At 47.9% G+C, this 27,074-nt stretch overlaps 1 protein-coding gene and 1 long non-coding RNA gene across 2 annotated transcripts in view; both read left to right on the top strand.

Moving 5' to 3' along the window:
• LOC310642467 overlaps positions 1-27,074 on the top strand; it is a 210,696-nt gene that overhangs the window by 796 nt on the left and 182,826 nt on the right. The gene's annotated exons all lie outside the window — the stretch shown is intronic.
• On the top strand, positions 137-25,551 carry NET1 (neuroepithelial cell transforming 1). Its single transcript, XM_083366116.1, has 10 exons — positions 137-364; positions 12,070-12,177; positions 13,171-13,338; positions 14,199-14,261; positions 16,146-16,242; positions 17,215-17,291; positions 18,468-18,725; positions 19,558-19,728; positions 21,669-21,855; positions 23,226-25,551. The coding sequence occupies exons 1-10, from the start codon at positions 272-274 to the stop codon at positions 23,618-23,620; spliced, it is 1,617 nt and encodes a 538-aa protein (XP_083222242.1). The 5' UTR covers positions 137-271; the 3' UTR covers positions 23,621-25,551.

The following is a 27,074-nucleotide window of genomic DNA, read 5'->3' as shown; positions in this document are numbered from 1 at the left end:
GGGCAACCTGAGAACGGGGCGGAGCCTTCCCGGCCCCGCCCCCCAGCCAATGGCTCCCCGGCAGCCGAAGCCACGCCCCCGCGGCCACGCCCCCGCCTCTTGGAGCGCGGCTCTCGGCGCGGCGGGCTTCAGTCGGCGCGGGGCATCGCCGGGAGGGAGTCATGCGGCTCCTGCTTTCGCCCAGCCGGGAAGCGCCGGGCATCGGCGCGGGCCAGTAGCCGCTGGATTAATCGCGGGCGAGGCCGGGGGACCGCGCTAGCAGCCGGAGGCCATGGTAGCGCACGACGAGGCCGGCGGGCTGCTGCCCATTAAGCGGACGATCCGGGTGATGGACGCGCAGAACCAGACCTTCCGCGAACAGGAGGTAAAAAGCGGGGCCGTGCAGATCCTCTCCGTTCCGGGTTTGCGCCCGCCTGGCTGGCTGCCTGCCTGTCGCGCTGCTGCCGCCGTCGTCTGCGGCTGCCGTCCGTCTAAGGTCGGGCGCTGCTGACTCAACTCGCCCGGGGGTTGCTCCGGGCGCGGGGAGGAAAAGCCAGCCGCGCTTCGGACGGCTCCGGCTTCTCTGCAAAAGAACCGGCTCCGGATCTTTCGAAACAAGCCGCGCTTGTTAAAAAAAACAAAAAAAAACCCTAACCCACCCCGGTTTTTCCCTTTTGCAAATGGCTAATTTTATTTTATTTTATTTTAAAAAAAATAATGATGATTTTATTCCATTTCCTGCGCCCACCGTCTCCGCTTCTAAGGTGACCCCGGGCGGCTTGCGACAGGCTTGCGGTTGGCATGGGGTGTGGCTTTGTGCCAAACGTGGGTCCTTTTTTTTTTCCTCCCCACCCCGTAAAAAGGAGATTGCCCGGGTGAGAGTTTTGTTTTTTTTTTTTTTTAAAAAAAAGCCCTTCCACCTGGGTTTCCCTCCCCCCTCCTTTTTTTTTTTTTTAAAAAAAAAAGTATATTTAACATTGGCTAAAAAAGTGGGATTATTAGCTGCAATTGCTTTGGAAAAGGCAAAAAAAATAAAAAGAGAGAGGATTTTCCTACCGGGTTGCTTTCAAATCGGTTTGCCGTTTAAGGAACTTGAAAGCAAGTGACCCTTAGTGGCCTGGAGGGTTTGTATGACTTCTTCCCCCTTCCCTGCCCTGCTCATCATGTATCATCCCTGCAATTAAAATGGAAGGAGTGGGGGGGAAAACATTCTTTGTTTCCCCGGCAAATGAACCAATTCACAAGGAAAGAGTCTGCTTTTCTACTTGGAATTCCAACAATCCTGCCTTGACTTTCTTGTAAGTTGGTTTGTTTATTCAGACGAGTGAGAGAGTTTGAGCCTTTTGCAGGCTTCCGTCTCTGAAAAGGCGCCTTATTTATTTTATTTATTAAATTTATTGGCTGCCCTTCTTACCACAGGGTAACTCTTGTAAGTGGCTTATGGCATTAAGAAGAATAAAATAACATAACATAAATAAAGTGTGTGTGTGTGTATGTATATATATATATATATATATATATATATATATATATATATATATATATATATATATATATATATATATATATATATAAGCCAAGTCTTCAGGTCGTGGTGGAAAGAGCGAAGATATATATATATATATATATATATATATATATATATATATATATATATATATATATATATATATATATATATATATATATATATATATATATATATATATATCTTCGCTCTTTCCACCACGACCTGAAGACTTGGCTATTTGAACTTGCCGGCCTGAACTGAGGGACTGGGATTTTACATTTTACATTTTAGAAAGTGTTTTATTGTTTAGGGCTACTTGGTTTAATTTATTTTAATTTTTGTATATTATGTGTGGTATATAGTGTTTTAATTGCCCTGTACACCGCCCCGAGTCCTTCGGGAGAGGGGCGGTATATAAATCCAAATAATAAATAAATAAATTATATATACACACACACACACACACACACACTTGCCTTCTCTTTATGATGACTTCCTGTAAAACTTTTTTTTTAAAGTTGTGGGTGTCTTCTGCTCATGCAATTAAACTGGAAGAGGGGGAAAAAATACCCTTTGTTTCTTGGGCTTCCTCCGCAAATTACGCGGAGAGGGTGTGTGTTTCTCTACTGAAACTCAAGCATTGATGGCTTGACTTCATATAAGTTGGCTTGTTTATACCGATGAATGAGAGCTACCCGTTTTATAGGCTCCGTCTCCAAAAAAAAAACACGCCTTATTTTTATCCATCTGTTTATTAAATTTATTTCCCCCTCCCCCTTCTTAACCACCAGGTGGCTTACAGGTATTAAAAAGATAAGGCCGTCTAAGTAAAAATACTACAAAAAATAGACACGCACACAAATATTTTTGCCGCCTCTTCAGGATGCCCACCCCTGTAAAGTTTTTTTTTTTAAGTTGTTGGTGTGCGCACGTCCCCCCCCCCCCCCGGGTGATTACAACATGTGAGGTAATCATTGGGAGTCCCACAAAATGCATCGCCCGGAGCTACTCTCTGAAGTCAGAGTCACAAGAACGGCAGAGTCAAAATCTCCCACAAATGACAGCTTTGTCTGACACGAGACATCCTGTCCGGAGACTGGTGTTTTTTTTTTTGTTTCTTTATGATTCAGTTCTCCTTTAGAAAGGTAGCAGTCCTCTCAATGCTTTTTTGAAGCTGAGCAGGAGAAAAGCAAACCTCAGGATTTGTCTCAGTAAGTTCTGCCTTTACTTTTCTTTTTCTTTTTTTCTTTCTTTCCGGATGTCGGGGAGAGTCGATCCTCCAGTTAAACCGGTTACCCGGTAAAAGAGAATATATGTGTATAGCTCAGGGTTGAACTGTGGGGTCCTGGGTGCTCTCTGAGCCTTGCGGACGTTTCGTGACCCAACTAAGTAATATCATCAGTTCCAGAAGGGAGTGGGTTTGAAGAGAGAAGGAGGAGGACTGTGGGGTCCTTGGTGTCTCTGAGCTGGGTGGTTTCCTTGCAGACGTTTCATGACCCAACTAGGGAACATCATCAGTGCTAGAAGGGAGGGGGGTTTGTGGAGAAGAGAGGAGGAGGAAGGCTGTGGGATCCTCGGTGCTCTCCGAGCTTGGGTGTTTTCTTGTGGACCTTTCATGGCCCAACTAGGTAACATCATCAGTGCTAGAAGGGAGATGGGTTTGTGGAGAGGAGGAGAGGGAGGAGGACGGGGAAGAGGAGGAGGACTGTGGGGTCCTTGATGCTCTCTGAGCTGGATTGTTTTCTTGCAGACGTTTCATGACCCAACTAGGGAACGTCATCAGTGCCAGAAGGGAGTGGGGTTTGTGGGGGAGGAGGAGGAGGAGGACTCTGGGATGCTTGATGCTCTCTCTGAGCTGGGTGGTTTTCTTGCAGACATTTCATGACCCAACTAAGTAACCAAACAGGTTGTTGCTTTGTTCTGATTTATGCTGGCGATCCCGAGTAGGACATCCGTGATTTACTCCCACGAGCTACAAAAAAGGAGATTGGAGAAGGATCATGTATGTTCTGAAATGTTCTTTGCCAGTTGAGCCTCCGCCTGGAATTCCAGGTGATCCCTCAGGTTGGATCAGAGGGCTTCTGGTGGGCTCCAGTTGACGTTTCTTGATCTCTCTCTCTCTCTCTCTCTCTCTCTCTCTCTCTCTCTCTCTCTCTCTCTCTCTCTCTCTGTGTGTGTGTGTGTGTGTGTAAAATGAGAGAGCCTAGAGAAGTGGCTTTGTTTGGAAAGGTTGGGCGTGAACCAAGAACTTCAGCTTGCAGGTCATTGTAGCATGTAGTAACTAGTTCTTGGATGAAGGATTTGCTCCTAGAGAGATCTATCTATCTTTCTTTCTTTCTTTCTTTCTTTCTTTCTTTCTTTCTTTCTTTCTTTCTTTCTTTCTTTCTTTCTTTCTTTCTCTCTCTCTCTCTCTCTCTCTCTCTCTCTCTCTCTCTCTCTCTCTCTCTTTCTTTCTTTCTTTCTTTCGCTTTATGTTGCTTCGTGCTGTTAAATTCTTCCTATCTCTTTAGGTTGAGGAAGAGTCTGATAGAAGAGAATATTTGTAACTCAAGGTTTAACTGTGGGGTCCCTGGTGCTCTCTGAGCTTGGTGGTTTTCTTGCAGATGTTTCATGACCCAACTAGGGAACATCATCAGGGCTAGAAGGGAGGGGGGTTTGTGGAGAGGAGGAGGAAGAGATAGAGGAAGAGGAAGGACTGTGGGGTCCCTGGTGCTCTCTGAGCTGGGTGGTTTTCTTGCGGACGTTTCATGACCCAACTAGGGAACACCATCCGTGCTAGGAAGGGCTTGTATATAAACAGTGAGCAATCCCCGCTCCCTTCTAGCACTGATGATGTTCCCTAGTTGGGTCACGAAACGTCCGCAAGAAAACCACCCAGCCTAGAGAGCAACAAGGCTCCCACCCACCCACCGTCTCCCACGGTGAAGCACACTTTTTAATCTAAAGCCAAGTCAACAACACCTTTGCATCGGCGCACAGCGTACACACGGTGCATTATTGCCAGCCGCCAGCTAACCCTTGTAGAATTGAGGTTTGCTTCTGCCTCCGGCTTGTCGGTGTGTCCTTGTTTTACATCATCCTTTTTTTAAAAAAGGGCAACCAACTGTCAGGTGTGTTCAACCATTTGTGTTGACGCGCAATAATAATGTGTAGCTTCGGCCTCTTTCGGAGGCGATAGGCGTGGTCTCCGTAGCGCAGAAATTCTGGGGAAAAAATATTTTGAAACCGTCTCGTGGTTTCCCCTTCCTCATTGTTGTGTCCCCCCCTTTTGTTGGAAAGTGAAAGTTGGCTTACTGGGGGTGGGGAGGGGGGGGAACCTGGCAAAGTTTTGTGGGCTAGTTCCTCCCCACTCCTTGTTTTCTCTGAAACTTAACTTGAAAAACTAGTTTAAGTAGAAGCGGTTGAGCTGAAGTCCAAAAGTTTGCCGTGTTTTTTGTTTTTTTTTGCAAGCGGGAAATGTTTATTAATAAATTGCTCCAAAGTTAAAAAAAACAACAACAAAACACAAAAATTAGTTACAGATCGATTTGGGGATTGGCATGGGGTGGTTTGATGCCGTCTGTCGTGGGTGTGATGTGCAGTTGGGTGTACAGGCAATCCTCGACTTGTGACCTCAATGGTGCTCAACAATTCTGTTGCCTAAGCGGGCCGTTTGTTACTGAGTTTTGCTCCATTTTACGACCTGAATCACTGCAGCTGTTAGTAACGTTGCTAAGTGAATCTGGCTTTGCTTATCAGATGGTCTGAAAAGCCGAGGGGGGGGGGAGGAATCACCTGACCCCGGGGACGCAGAAATATGAAACAGTTGACAAGGGCCTGCATTTTGATTGCGCGACCGTGGGGATGCCACAACGGTCGCAAGCGTGAGAAACCGGCCCTAAGTCCCTTTTTTTCCAGTACTGTTGTAAATTTGAGCGGTCGCTAAGTGAACCGTTGTAAGTCGAGGACTTGCCTGTGTTTCCCCCCTTTCTGAAAAAATCCAGCTCTTAGCCATCTTCTCTTCCATCCAGTTTTGCTATTAAACAAGAATATTATTTATTTACAGAAGTTACACCGGTAGTCCTTGACTTATGACCATGGTTGAGTGAGCGTTAATATGGACCTTTCAGGGGCTACTTAACAACCCGGGTTTGAAGTTCTTACACGCACACATACACAAACGCACACACTGCCACACGACCACATTTTGGCTCGCATTGACGGCCGTTTCGGCTGTCTTGTAGTCACAGGACCGTGGTTTGTGATATTTTCTGCCAGAAACGCACATTTATTTCCAGTTTCCTGCCAAAAATACCGTTGCGGACAATGGGTTTTCGCTTACCGTCTGCGGCGGTTCACTTAATCGCCAAAAAGGCTGCAAAATCCGGCACGATCCATTTAGCGACCAGCACGACTCACAGCTATAACCCTGGGCTCAATTACAGTCGTAAGCTGAGGACTCCCTGTATATTTCTTGGGCTTATAGGTGAGAGAGGTAGCTGAGAGCAGCCTATACCAGGGGTCGGCAACCTCGGCTCTTTTATGACTCGTGGACTTCAACTCCCAGAATTCCTGAGCCAGCATAGCTGGCTCAGGAATTCTGGGAGTTGAAGTCCACGAGTCATAAAAGAGCCGAGGTTGCCGACCCCTGGCCTATACAAACAAAACACTGGATTTAAGGGATACGGGGGCCCTCAATAAATGAAGGATCGGGACCCCTGCCTCCCACAGCCCCCTTTACCTGCAGAGTGGCATTTTTCAACCCTTTAGGATGCAGTATAATATTATAAATTCTAAATCGGTGGGTGGCAACGGTTGGATTTCCCCCCTCCCTTTTAGAATTTATAATTTTATACCTTGTCCCGGGGAATTCTGGGAGTCGTAGTCCACCAGTCTTAAAAGTTGCCAATATTGGACACCCCAGTTCTAATTTGTAGAATTATGGAACACGTTAGGGTGGCGTCACTTTTGCGTGGGAGTCTTGTGGTTCCTTCATTTTCCAGGAGCAAGAATCGATCCCGGTCCCAGCTTCCCCCACCCCCCCCAGTTAAGTGGAATGCATGACCTCATTCCTGAATATTCCTCGGCATCCCGGTCCCCCCAGCAAAGGGCTCTGTTCTTTGTTCACTAATTTCTGAGTCGGGCTCCTGCAAAGCCCAGCCTTTCTCAGCCGGCCTTAGGGTCCCCGTCCACTTCCTTCTTCCTGCGAGGAATGGAGAAAGTGTGGGGGGAAAAACAGCGACAGCCCCATCCTGCCTGCACAGGCCGCCAGGCTCCACAAAGTTCTGAAGGTTCTCGGCCCATTTCCCAGGCCCCCAACGGACTGAGACGCAGTAAAAAATAAAAATACTCTTTGAGAGCGATGGAGGGAAGGAAGGGATGAGAGGGGGAAGGAAGGAAGGGGGAGAGAGGAAGGGGGAGGGAGGAAGGAAGGAAGGAATGGGGATGGAAGAAGGGGGAGGAAGGAATAGGGAGGAAGGAAGGAAGGAAGGAATGATGGAAGGAAGGAATGGGGAGAGAGGAAGGAAGGAATGGGGATAGAGGAAGGAATGAGGAAGGAAGGAAGGAATGGGGATAGAGGAAGGAAGGAATGGGGAAAGGAAGGAAGAAATGAGGAATGGGGAGGAAGGAAGGAATGAGAAAGGAAGGAATGAGGAGAGGAAGGAAGGAATGAGAATGGAAGGAATGGGGAGAGGAAGGAAGGAATGGGGATGGAAGAAGGGGGAGGAAGGAATGGGGAGAGAGGAAGGGGGAGGAAGGAAGGAAGGAATGAGGGAACGAAGGAAGGGGGAGAGGAAGAGGGAGGGAGGAAGGAATGGGGATAGAGGAAGGAAGGAAGGAAGGAAAGAGGAAGGAAGCCCACGCTCCACCATGAACTACGGATGACAATTCAATCCCTCGTGGGCCCTTCTGAGCTTTGGAGGAGAGAAATTTTAGAGGATTTTTATAGGAGTGGAAAAGTTTGGGAAATAGCTCCGGGTGTGTGTAGCTGGGCAGGAAACGGTGGCTTTTACACCGTCTGCTCGCCAGGCCAAGAGTTTGTGTAGCACCGCCTGGTTGAATAACCTGTAATCGTCCACCTTCCTGCAACATCCAAAGTGCTAAACGATGGTTTGCAAACCGCACTGGTAGCCCAGGGGGAAAAGACGACAACAACGTGCCCGATTCAAACAAGGACGCTTCGGCTTGTTTTGAGCTACTTATCTGACGTCACCCCCTCTGAGCATCACTAAAGTACACCATATTCCTGACCTGGCCCAGAGATCAATGCAGGGGAGGATCCTAGGCGGTCCTCGACATACGACGGTTCGTTTAGTGGCCGCTCAAAGTTACGACGTCACTGGGGGGGAAAAAGGGACTCGGGACCATTTTTCACACTTTTTAACGGCCGTCGCAGCATCCCCCGCGGTCACGTGGTCAAAATTCAGACAGTTGGCAACTGACTCATATTTATGACGGTCGCAGCGTCCCGGGGGTGTGTGTGTCCCGTGATGCCCTTTGGCGACCTTCTGACCAGCAAAGTCAATGGGGGAAGCCAGATTCACTTAACAGCCGGGTGACTAACTTAACAACTGTGGCAAGGAAGGTCACAAAATGGGGCCAAACTCACTTAACAAAGGTCTCGTTTAGCAGCATAATTTGGGGGCGTAATTGGTCATAAGTCGAGAACAACCTATCCGGATCAAGGAGAACCAGGGTCAGGTCTATCTATCCCCAACCAGGTTAGCTTAATCCAGGGGTCTTCAAATGTGGTCCTTTTATGACTTGGGGATTTCAACTCCCAGAATTCCTCAGCCAGGCATGCTGGCTGAGGAATTCTGGGAGTTGAAGTCCTCGAGTCATGAAGGGGTCATAGTTCCCCCATGCTAGCTAGGGAATTCTGGGAGTTGAAGTCCTTGAGTCATGAAGGAGCCATAGTTCCCCCATGCTAGCTGGGGAATTCTGGGAGTTGAAGTCCTCGAGTCATGAAGGGACCATAATTCCTCCATGCTGGCTGGGGAATTCTGGGAGTTGAAATCCTCGAGTCATGAAGGGGCCATAGTTCCCCCATGCTAGCTGGGGAATTCTGGGAGTTGAAGTCCTCGAGTCATGAAGGGGCCATAGTTCCCCCATGCTAGCTGGGGAATTCTGGGACTTGAAGTCCTCGAGTCATGAAGGGGCCATAGTTCCCCCATGCTAGCTGGGGAATTCTGGGACTTGAAGTCCACGAGTCATCAAAGGGCCACGTTTGAAGACCCCTGGCTTAGTCTAACCTCGGGGCTGTTGTTTTCGAAGCCATCTTGGAAGCAGGGAACGCCCCGCCTCTTACTCTTCCCACCTCTGTGCAAGCAGAAACTCGAATGTTACACACAGATTAGCCAGGCTTGTACTCTCAGTGTGGGGGGGGGGAAGGGCGTTTGGGCTGGACCAGGAAGTCTAATCAAAAGGAGAGCAAGATCAAAGGAAAAAACAGCTTGCATGCTCAAGGGCACCAAGAAAGGAAAGCTTTGCTGGAGACCTTGAACCTTCTCCAGACCTCAAATGCTTCGGAAGGCTAAGGTCTTCCCTCCAGGCAACACTATAGATAGAGCAGGGGTCTTCAACCTTGGCCCTTTGATGACTTGTGGACTTCAACTCCCAGAATTTGCGTGCCTGGCTGAGGAATTCTGGGAGTTGAAGTCCACAAGTCATCAAAGGGCCTAGTTTGGAGACCCTTGCGCTATAGAGCATCGCACGCCAGAACAACATCTAGACCAGGGGTCTTCAACCTTGGCCCTTTTATGACTTGTGGACTTCAACTCCCAGAATTCCTTAGCCAGCTGCCTGGCTGAGGAATTCTGGGAATTGAAGTCCACAAGTCATCAAAGGGCCAAGGTTGAAGACCCCTGATCTAGACAGAAAGACAGGTTCTCTCTACCCTCCCCCCTCACCCCGCCCGTGCATCCTTCTGCTAAACAACTCATTCCCACAACACTTGTCAAGCTATCCACTAAGGCTCGTCTTTCCTGTTACCTGTCTACTTATCTTCTTTTGACTGTAACTTTGTTAACGACTTATATTAATTGCTTTATTTGGTATCCTAATAGGATTTGTGTTGTTTGCTTATTAGGCGTCCTGTGACTATCGCTAAGTGTTGTGTCTTATAATTTATGATGAGTTTTTTTATGCTGATTATGATCGTGATTTATCACCTGTTATTTTGTATGTACACTGAGAGTTTATGCACCAGAGACAAATTCCTTGTGTGTCCAGTCACACTTGGCCAATAAACAATACTTCCATTCCATTCCACTACATTCCATTCCACTCCATCTATTCCGTTCCTGTTCTGTTCGATTCTATTTTTTCCCATTCTATTTTATTCTATATCCTACTATTCTATTCTATTCTATTCTATTCTATTCTATTCTATTCTATTCTATTCTATTCTATTCTATTCTATTCTATTCTATTCTATTCTATGTTTATTCTATTCTATGTTTATTCTATTCTATTCTATTCTATTCTATTCTATTCTATTCTATTCCATATTTTCTATTCTATTCTATTCTATTCTATTCTATTCTTCTCTTCTCTTCTCTTCTCTTCTCTTCTCTTCTCTTCTCTTCTCTTCTCTTCTCTTCTCTTCTCTTCTCTTCTCTTCTCTTCTCTTCCATTCCATTCCATTCCATTCCATTCCATCCTATCCTATCCTATCCTATCCTATCCTATCCTATTCTCTCCCATCGTATTATTATACTCTGTATTCTATCCTATCTTCTATTCTATTCTACTCTAAAGGTATCAGTCCAGGCCAAAATGCATGTGGTTAAGCGAGATTTGCCTCACTTCACGCCCTTTCGCGCCACAGTTGTTAAGTGAATCCCTGCAGTTGTTCAGTTAGTGGCCTGGTTGTTCAGTGAATCTGGCTTCCCCATGGACTTTGCTCGCCGTTGTCGGAAAAGGGGAATCACGTGACCCCCCGGGATGCTGCAACCGTCATAAATACGAGTCAGTTGCCAAGCGTCTGAATTTTGATCGCGCGTTCACGGGGGATGCTGCCAGCTTGTGGGAAACAAGTCCTGAGTCTTCTCTGTTCAGTGCCGCCATTACTTTGAACGGTCGCTAAACTGATGGCTGTAAGCCGAGGACTGCCTGTATTCCTTCTTCGTCTATGCAGGGCTTTTATTTTCCAAGAGAGAAAAGACATTTCTGCTGTTTCTCCTCTCTCCCTCCCAAGTTAATGGCCTTTGCCTTCTGGCGTCTCCTGCAACCTCTTTTGTTTTAACCCGTTTGCTGCATACTCGAAATTTCTGCAGGTGTTGGGGTTTTATCAAGTCTGCAACACCAGCCTAAAGGCAGGGTACGGTTTGAAAACGTACGCGCTTCACAAAACTTAAGGATGGAGTTGGAAACGCGTAGCCTGAAAGCATCCTTGTCCTTCCTGGCCCCTGTGCACGCTGTTATTTTGGCTAACAGACCAAGAAACCTTGCTTGTGCCTTGCTTCTCCTTGCTAAAAAAATATGCAGAGAGGCTGGTTTTAAAAAGAGAGAGAGAGAGAGAGAGAGAGAGAGAGAGAGAGAGAGAGAGAGAGAGAGAGAAACACGGATGGATGGATGTTTGTGTGTAGATAGATAGATGGGGGACGCCATGGCAAACCTAGACAGCACACTAAAAAGCAGAGACGTCACCCTTTCGACAAAAGTGCGTATAGTCAAGGCTATGGTCTTCCCAGTTGCAATGTGTGGCTGTGAAAGTTGGACCATAAGGAAGGCCGAGCGCCAAAAAATGGAGGCCTTTGAACTCTGGTGCTGGAGAAGACTCCTGCGAGTTCCTCGGACTGCGAGGCCATCAAACCGGTCAGTCCTAGAGGAGATCAACCCTGACTGCTCTTTAGAAGGCCAGATCCTGAAGCTAAAACTCAAATCCTTTGGCCACCTAAGGAGAAGGAAGGACTCACTGGAGAAGAGCCTCATGCTGGGAAAGGTTGAGGGCAATAGAAGAAGGGGACGACAGAGAAGGAGGTGGCTGGATGGAGTCACCGAAGCAGGAGGCGTGAGCTTAAATGGACTCCAGGAGATGGTGGAGGACAGGAAGGCCTGGAGGAACGTTGTCCATAGGGTCGCGATGGGTCGGACACGACTTCGCACCTAACAACAACAGATGGGGGGAAAAGGAAGAGAAAGAGGTGGATAGATAGGGATAGAGGCATGGATAGATGAATGGGTGGCCGTGTGTGTTGTGTATAACAGAATAACAGAGTTGGAAGGGACCGTGGAGGTCATCTAGTCCAGCCCCTTGCTCAAGGAGGAAATCCTGTACCATTTCAGACCCAGGGTTGTCCGATCTCTTCTTAGAAACTTCACAACGTCTGGAAGCAAGCCCTTTCACTGATGGTGTGTGTGTGTAGAGTGGGGGGGGGGAGGGAAGGAGGAAGGAAAGAAAATGAAGGGAAGGGAAGAAAGAAAATTTCTCTTGAAGGAGCCCCAGTGTTTTGGGGGCAGGGTGCCTTGAAGCAGTGGCCGATGATTTTCGATGCTGCAACCTCCCTCCCCTTGACCCCTAGCACACTCTGTCCGGCCAGGGTTCTTTAAGTCCTGAGTAAACCAGTTGTACAACTTGTTCTTTTATCTCTTTGCAGGAGCCTAGCAATAAACGTGTCCGGTCACTGGCCCGGGTCACCTCTTTAGCAAACCTGATTTCGCCTGTACGAAATGGTGCCGTGCGTCGCTTCGGGCAGACCATACAGGTAGGTGCTTGAGCAGCGGGCTGGACTAGAAGACCTCCAAGGTCCCTTCTAGCTCTATTGCTCTATTCAGGTGGGCGAGCGAGCCCGAGCTGTGGGGCGTAGGTGGTTCAAGGAGCTCCTGATCCAGACAGGATTTTGGCACCCATCTCTGTTGTCCGCCATGGGGACGTCCCTTTCCCCCCCCCCACCCCGGCAGAATCTTTTGTGTAAGAAGTTCAACCTGCTTTCTCTAGCGTAGTGGACTCTAAACATGGCCACTTTAAGACTTGTGGACATTTGGAATGCAATGGAATAGAATGAATAGAATTAGAATAGAATAGAATAGAATAGAATAGAATAGAATAGAATAGAATAGAATAGAATAGAATAGAATAGAATAGAATAGAATAGAATTACAGAATAGAATTACAGAATAGAATAGAATTACAGAATAGAATTACAGAATAGAATAGAATTACAGAATAGAATAGAATTACAGAATAGAATTACAGAATAGAATAGAATTACAGAATAGAATAGAATTACAGAATAGAATTACAGAATAGAATAGAATTATAGAATAGAATAGAATTAAAAAATAGAATAGAATTACAGAATAGAATAGAATTACAAAATAGAATAGAATAGAATTACAAAGTAGAATATAATAGAATAGAAAACGTTATTGTCACATTAAATATACACTGATTTGCATACATTAACCGCCTCCAATATACCCTTGCCTAAAGATGACCGGGAAATCAATCAATAAATAAATTACTCGCATACCCACACAGATATGTGGCCCAGAGAAACAGCACAAGTCTAGTTCGGATGTGTACATAGGCAGGGCAAGAAAAACGAATCTTGCCAGCTTACCAGACGGAGGGCACCAAACAGCCTGTGCGGGTAGCCCAGACTGCAAGGGTTTGAAGAAAAAAACAAACACGGAATTTATTACGCTCATCGTGGCTCACGGACTGTTTCTCCCCCCCCCCCATCTCTTCTCTCCAGTCGTTCTCCCTCCGCGGCGACAACAAATCCCCAGCTAGTGGTCAGAAGCTGTGCAGCCGGCTAACGGCCCCCACCCCTCCCAAAAGAAGGAACAGCGTGCTCTGGTCCGAGACGTTGGACGTCACTATGAAGGAGACGCTCAGCACCAAGGAAATCAAACGGCAGGAGGTAAGGCTGAGCCTTCAGCAGCAGGACTGCCTTTGGGCCGAGGCCGGCTTGGGGACGGCGCCTGCAGGATGTGATCCTGAAGCTTCTCCCTTTTTATTGGGGCGCCGTGGTGGCGCAGTGGTTAGAGGGCGGTACTGCAGGCGACTTCTGCCGGCAGTTCGATCCTGACCGGTTCAAGGTCGACTCAGCCGTCCATCCATCCGAGGTTGGTTAAAATGAGGACCCAGATGGTTGGGGGTGGGGGTGGGGGTAATATATTGACTCTGTAAACCGCTTAGAGAAGGCTGTCAAGCACTGTGGAGCGGTAAATAAGTCTAAGTGCTATTGCGAAGGAAGGAAGGAAGGAAGGAAGGAAGGAAGGAAGGAAGGAAGGAAGGAAGGAAGGAAGGAAGATGGAGGCAGGGAAGGAAGAAAAATGGAAGGAAGGAAGAGAGAGAAAGAAAAGGAAGGAAGGAAGGAAGATGAAGGGAGGCAGGGAAGGAAGAAAAATGGAGGGAAGAAAGGAAGAGAGAGGGAAGGAAGGAAGGAAGGAAGGAAGGAAGGAAGGAAGGAAGGAAGGAAGGAGAGGTTTTGGGTGCTCCAGGTAATTTTTAAGAAGATATTGGGCAGCCATTTGAAACGGCATAGAGTCTCCTGCTTGAGCTGGGGGTTGGACTAGATGACCTCCAGGGCCCCTTCCAACTCTGTTATTCTGTTTCTTACCCAGAAGTAACTCCATTTGTGGCTCTGGGTTCTTGACAGAAAGCAGGTTGGCAATCTTAACCCATAATAACCCAACCAAGTTAGTAGACTGTGAAGTCTTCCAAAGGCGAAGAAGCTTGTTAACAGTCCGGGCCCTTCCGTTTTTCTCGCGTCTGCAGGCCATCTACGAACTCTCTCGAGGTGAGCAGGATTTGATTGAGGACCTGAAGCTTGCCAGGAAGGTAAGTCTCGCCTTGCTCTTGTTGACTTTGATTGCTAACCCGGCACGCGGGACTCACTTTCTTCAAAGAGATCACAAGCCACCGGTTAAAATGGGTTTCTTCTGTGGCTCGGCCTTCCTCCTCCTCCGTGGCAACCTCTTCCCAGTAGCAGCAAGAGAGCCATCGACTGCGCAGCCAATCCTCAAATTAACGACCACAATGGAGAACAGACTTTCTGTTGCTAAGCGAAGCGATGACGTGCTTCACGGCCGATTTTACTATTTCTTTATTTTTGGCCACTGTGGTTAATTAAGCGAACCGCTGCAGTTGTTCAGTAAATCAACGCGGTCATTAAGCGAATCTTGCTTTCCCCCCGTTGACTTGGCTTGTCAGAATGGCGATCCCATCACCCTGGGAATGTTGCAGCCGTGGTAAACACACGCCGGTTGCCAAGCGCCTTCTCAGAGCGTGGACAGTCCTATTGCGCTGAGACAACCCAGTAGTAAACACAGTAGATAGCGGTCTATGTTAAATGGTGGTTTATCTTACACTACCTACAATATCATACCCCAGGAACTATATGCATATACGTGCTAACACACACCAGGCTCCAACACACGGCAGTTACAGCAGGAAGAGAGGAGGAATAAAAAGAGGAATAAAAGGAGGAGTAAAAGGAGGAGTCAATGGAGAAGGAAGAGTAAAAGGAGGAGGCAGAGGAGGAGTAAAAGGAGAAGAAAGAGTAAAAGGAGGAGGAAGTGGAGTAAAAGAAGGAGGCAGAGGAGTAAAAGGAGGAAGAGAGAGCAGACATCTGCATATCCTTCCCTTTTGTACAAGGCTCTTAAAGAGATGCAGACCCTGCTGGCTCTTAAAGGGACGCAGACCCTGCTGAGTCATTTCCCAACATTACATCATACATCTTACATTACATTAGCTCAGGGGTCTTCAAGCTTGGCCCTTTTATGACTTGTGGACTTCAAGTCCCAGAACTCCTCAGCCAGCGTGCATGCTGGCTGAGGAATTCTGGGACTTGAAGTCCACAAGTCATAAAAGGGCCACCTTTGAAGACCCCCTGCATTAGCTGTTTCGCTTTGAAATCATTACTTTAACACGCCTGAAGTTTGATCGTGAGAATGCTTAACAGCCGTAAGTGTGAAGGACCTGATTGGGAGTCACGTTTTTCACCGGGAGCTGTAGCCTCCAATGGCCGCTAACCGAATCGTCGTAACTCACACAAGACTACTTGTACAGTCTGAAAAGAGATTCGGTCAGACGACATAAGTGAAAGTCCTCGCGCCGGTTGGCTTGGCAGCTTCAAAGAAGAGGCTCCGGGGTCTTTTGCTGGGATCCAGAGGGCTGAAGGAAGGTCCAGCCTCATATTCTCAATCCGGCAGAGTTCCGAACGGAATCGGGGCAGGGAAAAGCAAGCAAGTAGGGCGCTGATAAGAGTCAGGGGGTCTTCCCCCCTTAGAGTTGTTGTAGCGTTGTTGTGTTCAGAGATCTCCAGCATGATAACGAGTCGGTCCATCCAGCTTTGTGAAGGATTGTCAGTGCTTCTCAACCTCGGCAGCTTCCCGATGGGTGGACTTCCAACTCCCAGAATTCTCCAGCCAACCAGGTGTAAGGGCTGGACCGTCCCTCGCAAGCAACACACACACACACACACACACACACACACACACACACACACACACACACGGTTCAATGAGCTTCCATTCGAAGGACTGGAATTCTACACTTGGTGGCGTGCTTTCTTTCCGCAAATCGCAGCATTCTGGGAGTTGAAGTCCACCCACCCTGAAGCTGCCACAGCTGAGGAACTGCTACTCCGCCATTTCCATCAGAAGCCTCCTGGCTGCAGAGATCCTACTCGGAGGCTGAACCCCTCTCTTCCTCTTTCGCCAGGCTTACCACGACCCCATGTTGAAGCTCTCCATTATGTCCGAAGAGGAGCTGAGCCACATCTTCGGAGACCTGGATTCCTACATCCCCTTGCACGAAGGTAAAACCGCCGGCCCTGCCCAGCCGAGTCAGGATTTCTTGACATCCTGAATGGCTCGAGGCCAGACCCGCCCAAGTGACTAAGAAAGCAAAGGAACATGTATCGCTGCACAAAGAGTGTCACGCTCCGCTGAAATGTTGTTATCAAAAAAAAGGGAGAGGAAAAAGTCAGATCAGTCACGGATAAAGTTATCGGTAAGGAAAAGCTGCCCAGATGAGCTCGGCAGGCTGTGAGCTCGGCAACCAACCATCAATGGTGGCTTCTCCAGCAGTTTTGTTTTTTATTATTTAGGATAGGATAGGATAAGAATAGAATAGAATAATAGGATAATAATAGAATAGAATAGAATAGAATAGAATAGAATAGAATAGAATAGAATAATAGAATAGAATAGAATAATAAAATACAGAATAGAATAGAATGATAGGATAGGATAGGATAGAATAGAATAGAATAGAATATGGGATATAGAATGGAATAGGACAGGATAGAAAATATGGAATAGAATAGAATAGAATAGAATAGAATAGAATAGAATAGAATAGAATAGAATGAGTTGGAGGGGGCCTTGGAGGTCATCTAGTCCAGCCCCCTTTTTTTCAGTGTAACTTTGTAACTTCGAACAGTCACTAATCGAACTGTCGTAAGTCCGAGGACTGCCTGTAATTGCATTTTACAACACCTGTGTGTCTTCGTTTTTTCAACAAAGCCACACCCCTAGTGAGCGGTGGATTCACACTTAACGACCTTTGCTCTTGCAACTGCCACATTTGCTTAAAGACCACGGCAGAAACCCCTCCAGAAAAATCGGGCCGGCCACACGGTCCGACTCGGTTTTAGAACCACCGTTATGGCTTAACGGCCCTAGTGGGCGGGCTCCCTTACGGCTGCACCTCGAGGACACGGATAACCTGTATTTAAAATTTAGACCCGTCCTTCCTCCTTGACGGATGGTCTGCCTTTCCCTTGCAGCCTTCCTGGAGAAGCTGGGCCAGGTGACCCGGCCGGATGGGACGGTGGAGCACATCGGGCCCCTCCTCGTGGAATGGGTGAGTGGGCCCTCGGGCCCTTTCCTCCTCCGCCCTGCTTAACGCCCGCTGGCCTGCCTTCTCTTCGCCTCCTGAAGTTTCCGGATCTCACTGAGCCTTCTGCTTCCTTTGTTAGTTAGTCTGTTTGTTTGCTTAGGCCGCCCGTTCGCTCTCTGTGTCTCTGGGCAGCTTACAAACAATCAACAACGTAGAAGAGGAGAAACACACACACACACACACACACACACACACACACACACACACACAGAGACCCCGCCCCTGTTGGCTTGCAGATTGTGACTTTGTGCCTTCTCCTCCACCTCCGCCTCCTCCTTTTACTCCTCTTCCTCCTCCTCCTTTTACTTTTACTCCTCCTTTTACTTTCCTTTTACTCCTCTTCCTCCTTTTACTCCTCTGCCTCCTCCTTTTACTTCTCCTTTTACTCTTCCTTCTGCTTTTACTCCTCCTTTTACTTTTCCTCCTCTTCCTTTTACTTCTCCTTTTACTCCTCCTCCTTTTACTCTTCCTCCTCCTCCTCTTCCTTTTACTCCTTCTTTTACTCTTCCTCCTCCTATTTTACTTCTCCTTTTACTACTCCTCCTTTTACTCTTCCTTCTCCTTTTACTCCTCCTTTTACTCTTCTTCCTCCTCTTCCTTTTACTTCTTTTACTCCTCCTTTTACTCTTCCTTCGCCTTTTACTCCTCATCCTCCTTTTACTCTTCCTCCTCTTTCTTTTACTTCTCCTTTTACTCCTCCTTTTACTCTTCGTTCTCCTTTTACTCCTCCTCTTCCTTTTACTCCTCCTCCTTTTACTCCTCTTCCTCTTCCTTTTACTCCTCCTTTTACTCCTCTGCCTCCTTTTACTTCTCCTTTTACTACTACTACTCCTTTTACTCTTTCTTCTCCTTTTACTCCTCCTACTACTCCTACTCCTCCTTTTTACTCTTCCTGCTCCTTTTACTCTTCCTTCTCTTTCTCCTTTTACTCCTCCTCTGCCTCCTCCTTTTATTCCTTCTCCTTTTACTCCTCCTTTTATTCCTTCTCCTCCCCTTCTCCCTCCTCCTCTCCCTCCTTCCTTCCTCCTCCTCCTCCTCCTAAATTTAGGCAACTGCTCGACGTTATTTGCAAGACCCTAGTTACAGAAAGAGCAGATGTCTCTCTAACCACCCTGTCTCTCCCCCCCCCCCACCCTCCAGCTACCTGGACTGAATGCCTACAAGGCCTATTGCAGCAACCAGTTGGCAGCCAAGGCCTTCCTGGACCAGAAGAAGCAAGATGCCCGGGTCCAGGACTTCCTCCAGCGCTGCCTGGAGTCTCCGTTCAGCCGCAAGCTGGACCTCTGGAGCTTCCTGGACATCCCTCGGAGTCGCCTGGTCAAGTACCCGCTCCTCTTGAAGGAGATCCTTCGGCACACGCCCAACGATCACCTTGACGTCCAGAGCCTGGAAGAAGCGGTAAGGGGCTATGCTTTACTCCCTCTGGGCTTGGAACGCTCTCTGAGCTGGGTGGTTTCCTTGCAGGCATCTCATGGCCCAACTAGGGAACACCATCAGGGATGGAAGGGAGTGAAGAAGAGGAGGAGAAGGAAGAGAGGGAAGTGGGAGGAAGACTGTGGGGTCCTTGGGGCTCTCTGAGCTTGGTGGTTTCCTTGTAGACATTTCATGACCCAACTAGGTGACATCATCAGGGCTAGAAAGGTGTGGAAAGGAGCAGAAGGAAGGAAGGAAGGAAAGGAGAAGAACTGTGGGGTCCTTGGTGCTCTCTGAGCTTGGTTGGTTCTTGCAGATGTTTCATGACCCAACTAGGGAACATCATTAGGGCTAGGAAAAGTGGAAAGGGGAAGGAAGGAAGGAAGGAAGGAAGGAAGGAAGGAAGGAAGGAAGGAAGGAAGGAAGGAAGGAAGGGAGGGAGAAGAACTGTGGGGTCCCTGGTACTCTCTTAGCTTGGTGGTTTTCTTGCAGACGTTTCATGACCCAACTAGGTGACATCATCAGGGCTACGAGGGAGAGGGATTTGAGGAGTGGAGGAGAAGGAGAAAGAGGAAGAAAAGGAGAAGAAATAAAGGGGAGGAAGGAGAAGAGGAGGACTGTGGGGTCCTTGGTGCCCTCTGCACTTGGTTGTTCTCTTGCAGACGTTTCATGACCCAACTAGGTGACGTCATCCGTGCCAGCATTCAGTGTTTAGTCTAGCCGCGTTTCCTTCCCTACATCTCCTCCACGCTCTACGTTCCCGTCCCTGACTTCAGTTGCCGAGCCACCTTCACTGACGGGTGCTTTTCCCTCCTAGATCTCCATCATCCAAGGAGTCCTCTCAGACATCAACTTCAAGAAAGGAGAGACGGAATGCCAGTACTACGTCGATAAGCTGGAATACCTGGAGGAGAAGCAGCGGGATCCGCGGATTGAAGCCAGCAAGGTTTTGCTTTGTCACGGAGAGCTGAAGAACAAAAATGGCCACGTAAGTGAAAATCTGGGAACTGGGACATCTGGGAGCTAAGAGTGCTTAAGATGGTGGCCTAGAAACTAGGAGACGGTGAGTTCTAGTCCCAACTCAGGCATGAAAGCTGGCTGGGTGACTTTGGGCCCATCGCTAGGAGACGGTGAGTTCTAGTCCCGCCTTAGGCACGAAAACTGGCTGGGTGACTGTGGGCCCATCACCAGGAGATGGTGAGTTCTAGTCCCACCTTAGGCAGGAAAGCCAGGTGGATGACTTTGGGCCAATCACCAGGAGATGGTGAGTTCTAGTCCCACCTTAGGCAGGAAAACCAGCTGGGTGATTTGGGGCCAATCACCAGGAGATGGTGAGTTCTAGTCCCGCCTTGGGCATGAAAGCCGGCTGGGGGATTTTAGGCCAGTCACCAGGAGGCGGCGAGTTCTAATCCTGCCTTACGGATGAAAGACATTTTGGGTGACTTTGAGCCAATCACCAGAAGACGGCGAGTTCTACTTCCACCCCTGGGCATGAAAGCCGGCTTGGACCAGTCAGCAATAACTGCCTCAAATTACATATCAGTAACAAAGGTGGGATTTAAAAAAAAAATTAGAATAAATTCTTGAGGACAAGCCCAGAAATGAAGGCCGGGGAGCTTCTGTTCTTCAAGTTTCTTGTTGGAAGATCTCTCATCCAATAAAAATAAGGATTCCGTGCCTTCTGCCAGCTGCCCTTTATTTCTTCTCTTTTATAATTTAAAAAAAAACAACCAAAAACTAAAGAGAACACAGCCTTTCCGTGTTAGCCCTGGCGCCACTTGAGCTGCCGAGTTGAGGTTGGGTACGAGAAGAAGTCCATTTAAAGGCACCAGGCTGCAATTGGGAGACAGAGAGCCGAGCTGGGGGCTGTCCAGTTTCCAGAAGCCTGGGACATACTTCACAATTTGGATTTTGCAAAGGGGGAGATGCATTCCTGAAGAGGGGGATAATGCACTTTATTAAATGGCCTTTTAGGCCCGCAGCCGTCAGGTGGGAAGAACATCAGAGGCTGTTCTATCAATATTTACTTAGGGTTGCTTTGCAGAAATAAAAGATGGAGTTCAGAGGGGTCTTGTTGGTTTTTTTTTTTTTTTAATTTCATCTTTTGTCCCGGCTATAAGCAACACATTTTCTCATTGGTCAGTTTCATCTTTTCCATTACAGCCGGGGTGCTCCAACCTCGGCGACTTTTTAAGGCTTGTGGACTTCAACTCCCAGAATTCCTCAGCCAGCCTTGGCTGGCTGAGGAATTCAGGGAGTTGAAGTCCACAAGCCTTAAAAAGTCGCCGAGGTTGGAGGACCCCTGAACTGAAGGGTTGATGGAATTCTGGGAGTTGAAGTCCACAGGTCCCCACAGCTTGGGGACCCCTGAAGTATTGGTCTGGTTGAGCTCTAGAGTATTGGTTTGGTTGAGCTCTGGATGGCTTGTTCTGGGTGCTAGACGTTTCCCAGGTTCCTGAGTCGCTGAGGATGAAATGGATAATTTTTTTTAGCACTAGCATTTAGCGATTTACAGAGTCAGTCTGTGGCCCCCAACAATCTGGGCTCCTCATTTTACCGACCTCGGAAGGGTGGAGTCAACCTTGAGCCGGTTAGGATTGAACTGCTGGCAGCTGGCAGTCAGCAAAATTAATGGTTAGTACTCCATTCCAACCACTCCGCCTCCGGGACTCTCTTAAATAGCGAAAGCTATCTGGGAGTTGAAGTCCACAATCCTTAAAAATCGCCAAGGTTCGACAACCCCGATCTAAAGCAAATGTTTGGTGGTTAAATGATGGGTTATTTTGGTGTGTGTGTGTGAGAGAGAGACGCCAGAACGTTCCAAAACCTTTTAGCTCGCATAGAAATATATACTGTGAGCTTTCACTTCCCTCTCTTGGATTGTGCCTGGATTTCGCTAAAAGACCACCTCGCTTCTCTTCCTTCCAGAAGCTCTACATCTTCCTTTTCCAAGAAATCCTGGTCCTCACCCGGCCCGTGACGCGGAACGAGCGCCATTCTTACCAAGTGTATCGGCAGCCCATCCCGGTGCAAGACCTGGTCCTGGAAGACTTGCAAGACGGAGACGTCAAAATGGGCGGCTCGTTCCGAGGGGCCTTTGGCAATTCGGATAAAGGTAGGCAGGAAGGATTCCAATATATTGGAGGGGCTGTCCCAGAGAAGAGGGGGAGGGCCCGTCCTGTGTTCTCCAAAGCATCTGAGGGCAGGACAAGAAGTGACAGCCGGTAGCTTATCCAAAAGGGATCCAAGCTAGAATTGAAGGAAGAAGAATTAATCGGTGGAACGACTTTCCTCCAGAAGCTGTGGATGCTCCATCACTGGAGGTTTTTGAGAAGAGATTGGACAGCCTTTTTGTCTGGGATGGTATAAGGCAGGGGTCTTCAAACTTGGCCCTTTTATGACTTGTGGACTTCAACTCCCAGAATTCCTCAGCCAGCGTGCCTGGCTGAGGACTTCTGGGAGTTGAAGCCCACAAGTCATAAAACGGCCAAGTTCGAAGACCCCTGATATAAGGTTTCCTTCTTGACCAGAGAGTTGAACTAGAAGACCTCCAAGGTTTTGAGGAAAAACAACCCCCTCCTCCTTCAGCGCCTGCCCTTAATCTAGAGGCTGATCTGTAGAGGGAAGCTTCTGACTCCTGCAATCCCACTTTTCCCCTACTTTGGCACATTCTCTCGGGTCCCTAAAAACAGCAGAGGGACACCCTCTAGAGTCATCCCCCCCTAAAAGCCCATCTCCACCGAAGACTCTTTTCAGGACCTTTCTGGAAGAGATTCCCAACCAGGAGCCCACATCTGATGTAGACCTTCAAGAGTTGACCAGAACATCCTTCTTCTCCCAAAAGTGCTTTTTCCAAAAGGTCACCACTGGATTTTCTTGGGGTTGGCTCTGAAAATGTTTTGCTTTGCCTCCCAGAAGCTCCTTCAAGTCTCACGTCGGCTCTAGAACGGTTTCCCTTCCAACCTTGGTTCTAGAACTACTTCAGTTCCAACATCAGATAGAACTGAAGAGACGCGAAACACTTTTAATCTGGTTTTTCTTGTTTGTGTCCCCCCCCCCCAAAAAAAAAAACAACAACACGGTTTTGCTTCTCATCCCAGAAGCTTCTTCAGGTCTCACGTCGGTTCTAGAACTGCTTCAATTCTAACATCGGTTCTAGAACTTCAGTCCCAAAGTCAGATAGAAAGGAAGAGACTTCTTGGATGAGAAGCGAAACGTTTTGAATCTGGTCTTTTTTTCTCTCTCTCTGTCCAAAAAACGTTTCGCTTCTCATCCAAGAAGCTTCTTCCGGTTCTAACATCCAATCCATAACTTCAGTGGTGGCGTCAGTTAGAACCAGAGGAAACTTCTCAGACGAGAAGCGAAACCTTTTCAAAAGAACGTGAACAAGAAAGTCCAGTTGCCTTTCGGAAGGGCGGGGGTGGGGGAGGGAAAAAATGACTTGAGCATCTCGGTAAATCTCCTCCTCCTCGCTTGCTTTTCCAGCCAAAAACATCTTCCGGGTCCGATTCCGGGACTCCGCCTCGGGCCAGTCCCACACGCTGCAGGCCAACGACATCTTCCACAAGCAGCAGTGGTTCAACTGCATCCAGACGGCCATCGCCCCCTTCCAGCCCAGCCCCGTGCCCTTCGACCTCCAAGACCTGCCCGAGTTGAGCGAGGAAGGCGAAGAGAACCAACCTTTCGGATCCAGCGCCAAGATCCAGAGGAGACAGACTTCCGGGTCGGGCAGTTTCCGCGCGGAGCTCGGCGACAACGGTGCCGCCGCCGCTGCGACGGGAGAGATGAAGAACGTCAAAACCTACAGGGTGCATTCAGGGCTGAGGAAAAGCCGGGACAAAAGCCAGCTCAGCGTCAAACGGAAAGAGACCCTGGTTTAAAAAAAGCGGGAGCGAGGCCTTCTTTTTCATTTTTTTTCCCTTTCCCCTCCCGCTCTTTTATTTATAAATAAAAGTGTACATTTTCTTTCCTGTAATGTGAGAATGGTGGAGGCCCTTCTTTCGCCTTCTTTCTTGGTTGATCTTTTTGTTATACATGTGAATTTTGGTTTTCCTTTTTTTTCCTTCCTTCCTTCCTTCCTTCCTTCCTTCCTTCCTTCCTTCCTTCCTTCCTTCCTTCCTTCCTTCCTTCCTTCAATTTCTTTTTTTCTTTTTTTTTAAAGGCAGCTACTGGTTTTTCCCACAAACATTGTTGAACCCTGGCGTCTGATCCCTGGTGGGGGGGGGTTGGTGTTAGGGTGGGAAGGAAAATTAAGGGCTGGGGGTTTCTGGACTGTAACCGCAGATTCCAGAGGTTTTGATCCTTCTGTATATATGACTGGATCGGGAAATTTCCCTTCCCAATATGAATTGGCTCTTTTAAAAAAAATAAATAAATAAAAAATCAAATGTTCATTGAGAAATTGGGATTTTGGAGGCGGAGGAGGGGCTCCTGTCACTTCGTGATTCTGATTCTCTTGTGTCAACAGGAATAAGCCTGATTATCAAGTTTTCTCCTCGAGCAGTATTTCTCGACTTTGAAGACGGGTGGACTTCCAACTCCCAGAATTCCCCAGCCAAGCCATGCTGGCTGGGGAATTCTGGGAGTTGGAAGTCCGCCCGTCTTCAAAGTCGCCAAAGCTGAGAAACGCTTCTCTAGAGTGACACGGTCTAAGGGCTTGGGCCGTTCCTCGCGAGAAAAGACCCCAGGTTCAACAAGTTTCCATTTGAATGACTGGAATTCTATACTTGGTGGTGTCCTTTCCTTCTGCGAATTGCTACGCCCCATATTTAATCTCTCTCTCTCTTCTCTTTATTTTTTTTTCTTTTAATATTATTTGAAAATGTTTGTAGACACTTCCCTTTTGTACTTTGATTTCCGGGTCGTTTTTTCTTTCTCAAAGCAGATCTTTTTTTTTTCTCCCCCCCCCCTTCCTTTTTCCTTGTCTTGATGCGTGACTGCTGGCATCACCGTTTGTGACTCGGAGCTTTTAAAAGCCAATTCAGGACTTTACGACGGGCGAAACCAAGCCATGGATAACCCCGGAAGGGGAAACAGACCTTCCAACAAACTTGGGATTTGGGGGGGGGGGGCCTTTTGGAATCGGGTCAGAGGAGACAAAGCTTTCCTGTCCATGCCAAGAGTGGAGCTCCAGTGGTCAAGAATTGGCTACCTTGGAACAGAGTTTGTTGAAGTTTGTTTGGGAGGAGGGTTAAACCGCAGCAGGCTGAATTTGAACTGCTGGAAGGAGAAGTGGTGGTGGCGGGGTTACGGAAGGTGGATATAAAGGGACAAAGTTTGCGAGAAAGTCTTTTGGAAAGGCATCAGAAGATGCAACCGTGGTGGGAAGCACAGAAAAGCACAATGTACGTCGGATAAGAGGGTTAGCGAGAGGGGGGTGTTGCTGTGTTGGGATCGGGGTGGGTGGGAAGAGAGTACGGACGTCTGCTGGCGATTCTCTTTTGAGGACCCGAACTTCCAGGTGGGAAGAAGCCGCTCTCGCTCAAAATGCAGAGTTGCAAAAAATAATAATAAAAAATAAAGCTATTTGAACCAGCCCACCTGAAGCGCTTACCAAAAAAAATTTTTTTTAAAAAAAAAAATCAGCCAGGTAAGAAGTCAAAAAAAAAAAAGAAAGAAAATAGTGCGGGTTTTTCTTGGTTTTTTTTTTTTTTTGTTGTTATTCTGGTGCAGAAACACATCTGGCCAGCAGCGAGAGGCTGGGGGGGAGGGAAGCCCCCCCCGCCGGCCCGTGTAAATAGAGATGAACCAAAGCAGTGTAAATGTTTCCTTGTACAGTAACATGAAAATGGAATACAATTAAAGCTCATATTGCATCGATTCTGGCCTGGCTTGTTTTGATTTGGAAGGGATGAGCGGGGGGGGGTGCTGGTGGAAAGGGGGGGGCGCTTCAGATGTTCCAAATATTCTTCAAAGGGACGCATGTTTTAACTTGGAGGGTCACGGCAACCCAGTCCGTGCACCGACGTCCCGCTTTATGGGGAATGTGTTGTTCGGCTGCAGCGCAGCCCGAGGAGCCAAAAACGGGGCTCCGTCACTCCTGCGCAAATGTGGGAACGCAGCCAAGGGGCAGCCCTGGACTTTATTTTATTTATTTATTTAATAATATTTATATACCGCCCTTCTCCCGAAGGACTCAGGGCGGTGAACAGGGCAAGAATAAAAAATACAAAGTTACAAAAGTTAAAAAAGGAATTAAATATATGCCCACTAAAAACAGTAAATGCAAATATTAAAACACAATAAAAAAACCCCACCAATCCCCCATCAGGCCAGGCCAGACTTTGACGTAGATCCGGGGGCAACGAACACAGTCCTCAATTTACGGCCACAATCGGGAGCGAAATTTACGTGGCTCAGCAAAAACTGCTGTTAAGTGGGTCGCGCTCAATTTTGACACTTTATTTTATTTTTTGCCACGTGGTAAGCAAATCACCGCAGTTGTCGGATGGATTGGAGGCCGTCCTCTTACTTACAGCAGTTCAATTAACGACCGTTCAAAGTTACGAGGCCGCTGAGACAAGGGACTTAACGACCGTTTTTCCCCACTTAACGACCTTTATAGCAGCCCCCCCCCCCCGTGGTGATGTCATCAAAATTCACATGCACGGCAAATGACTCGTATTTAAGATGGTCGCAGCGTCCCGGGATCGTGTGATCCCCTTTTGCGACCTTCTGACAAGCAAAGTCCATGGGGGAAGCCCAGATTCACTTAACAGCTACTAATTATAACAGCTGCACTGATTCGCTGAATTGGCACGCAAAGCTGTCAAATGGGGCAAAACTCACTTAACAAAATGTTTCACTTAGCCACAGAAATTTTGGGCTCAATTGCGGTCGTAAAGCGAGGACTTCCTGTATGCTGACATGAAGCAGATTCATTGACTCTGCTTGACCAAAGCTGGCTAGGAAGATCGCAAATGGTGATCACTGGATCCCGGGATGCTGCAATCCATCGTAAACACCCACCGGTTGTCAGGTGCCCACATTTATGATCAGGCGGCCGTCAGGATGCTACCAGGGTCGTACGGGCGAGGACTTTAAAACTCACTGTTGTAACTTTTAAAGGTGGGCTAAATGAATTAATAAGTTGAGGACTTAATATTGTCTTAATGTTTGTTTGAGGGTCATCAACGAAAGCAAGTTAGTTCTTCTAACCCAGGGGTAGGCAACCTCGGCTCTTCTATGACTCGTGGACTTCAACTCCCAGAATTCCTGAGCCAGCATGGGGGAACTATGGCCCCCCTCATGACTTGTGGACTTCAACTCCCAGAATTCCTGAGCCAGCATGAGGGAACTGTGGCCCCTTCATAACTCGTGGACTTCAACTCCCAG

This window comes from Vipera ursinii, assembly GCF_947247035.1.
Source record: "Vipera ursinii genome assembly, chromosome: 6".
Classification (NCBI taxonomy): Eukaryota; Metazoa; Chordata; class Lepidosauria; order Squamata; family Viperidae; genus Vipera; species Vipera ursinii.
Note: the sequence above shows the minus strand (reverse complement) of the source record. Positions and strands in the feature narration are given on the sequence as shown.

Coding starts and splice junctions, on each gene's coding strand:
- NET1 (XM_083366116.1), top strand. CDS start 272: ATGGTAGCGCACGACGAGGCCGGCGGGCTGCTGCCCATTAAGCGGACG. Junction 365..12,069: donor AGACCTTCCGCGAACAGGAG/GTAAAAAGCGGG, acceptor ATCTCTTTGCAG/GAGCCTAGCAATAAACGTGT. Junction 17,292..18,467: donor GGCCCCTCCTCGTGGAATGG/GTGAGTGGGCCC, acceptor CCCACCCTCCAG/CTACCTGGACTGAATGCCTA.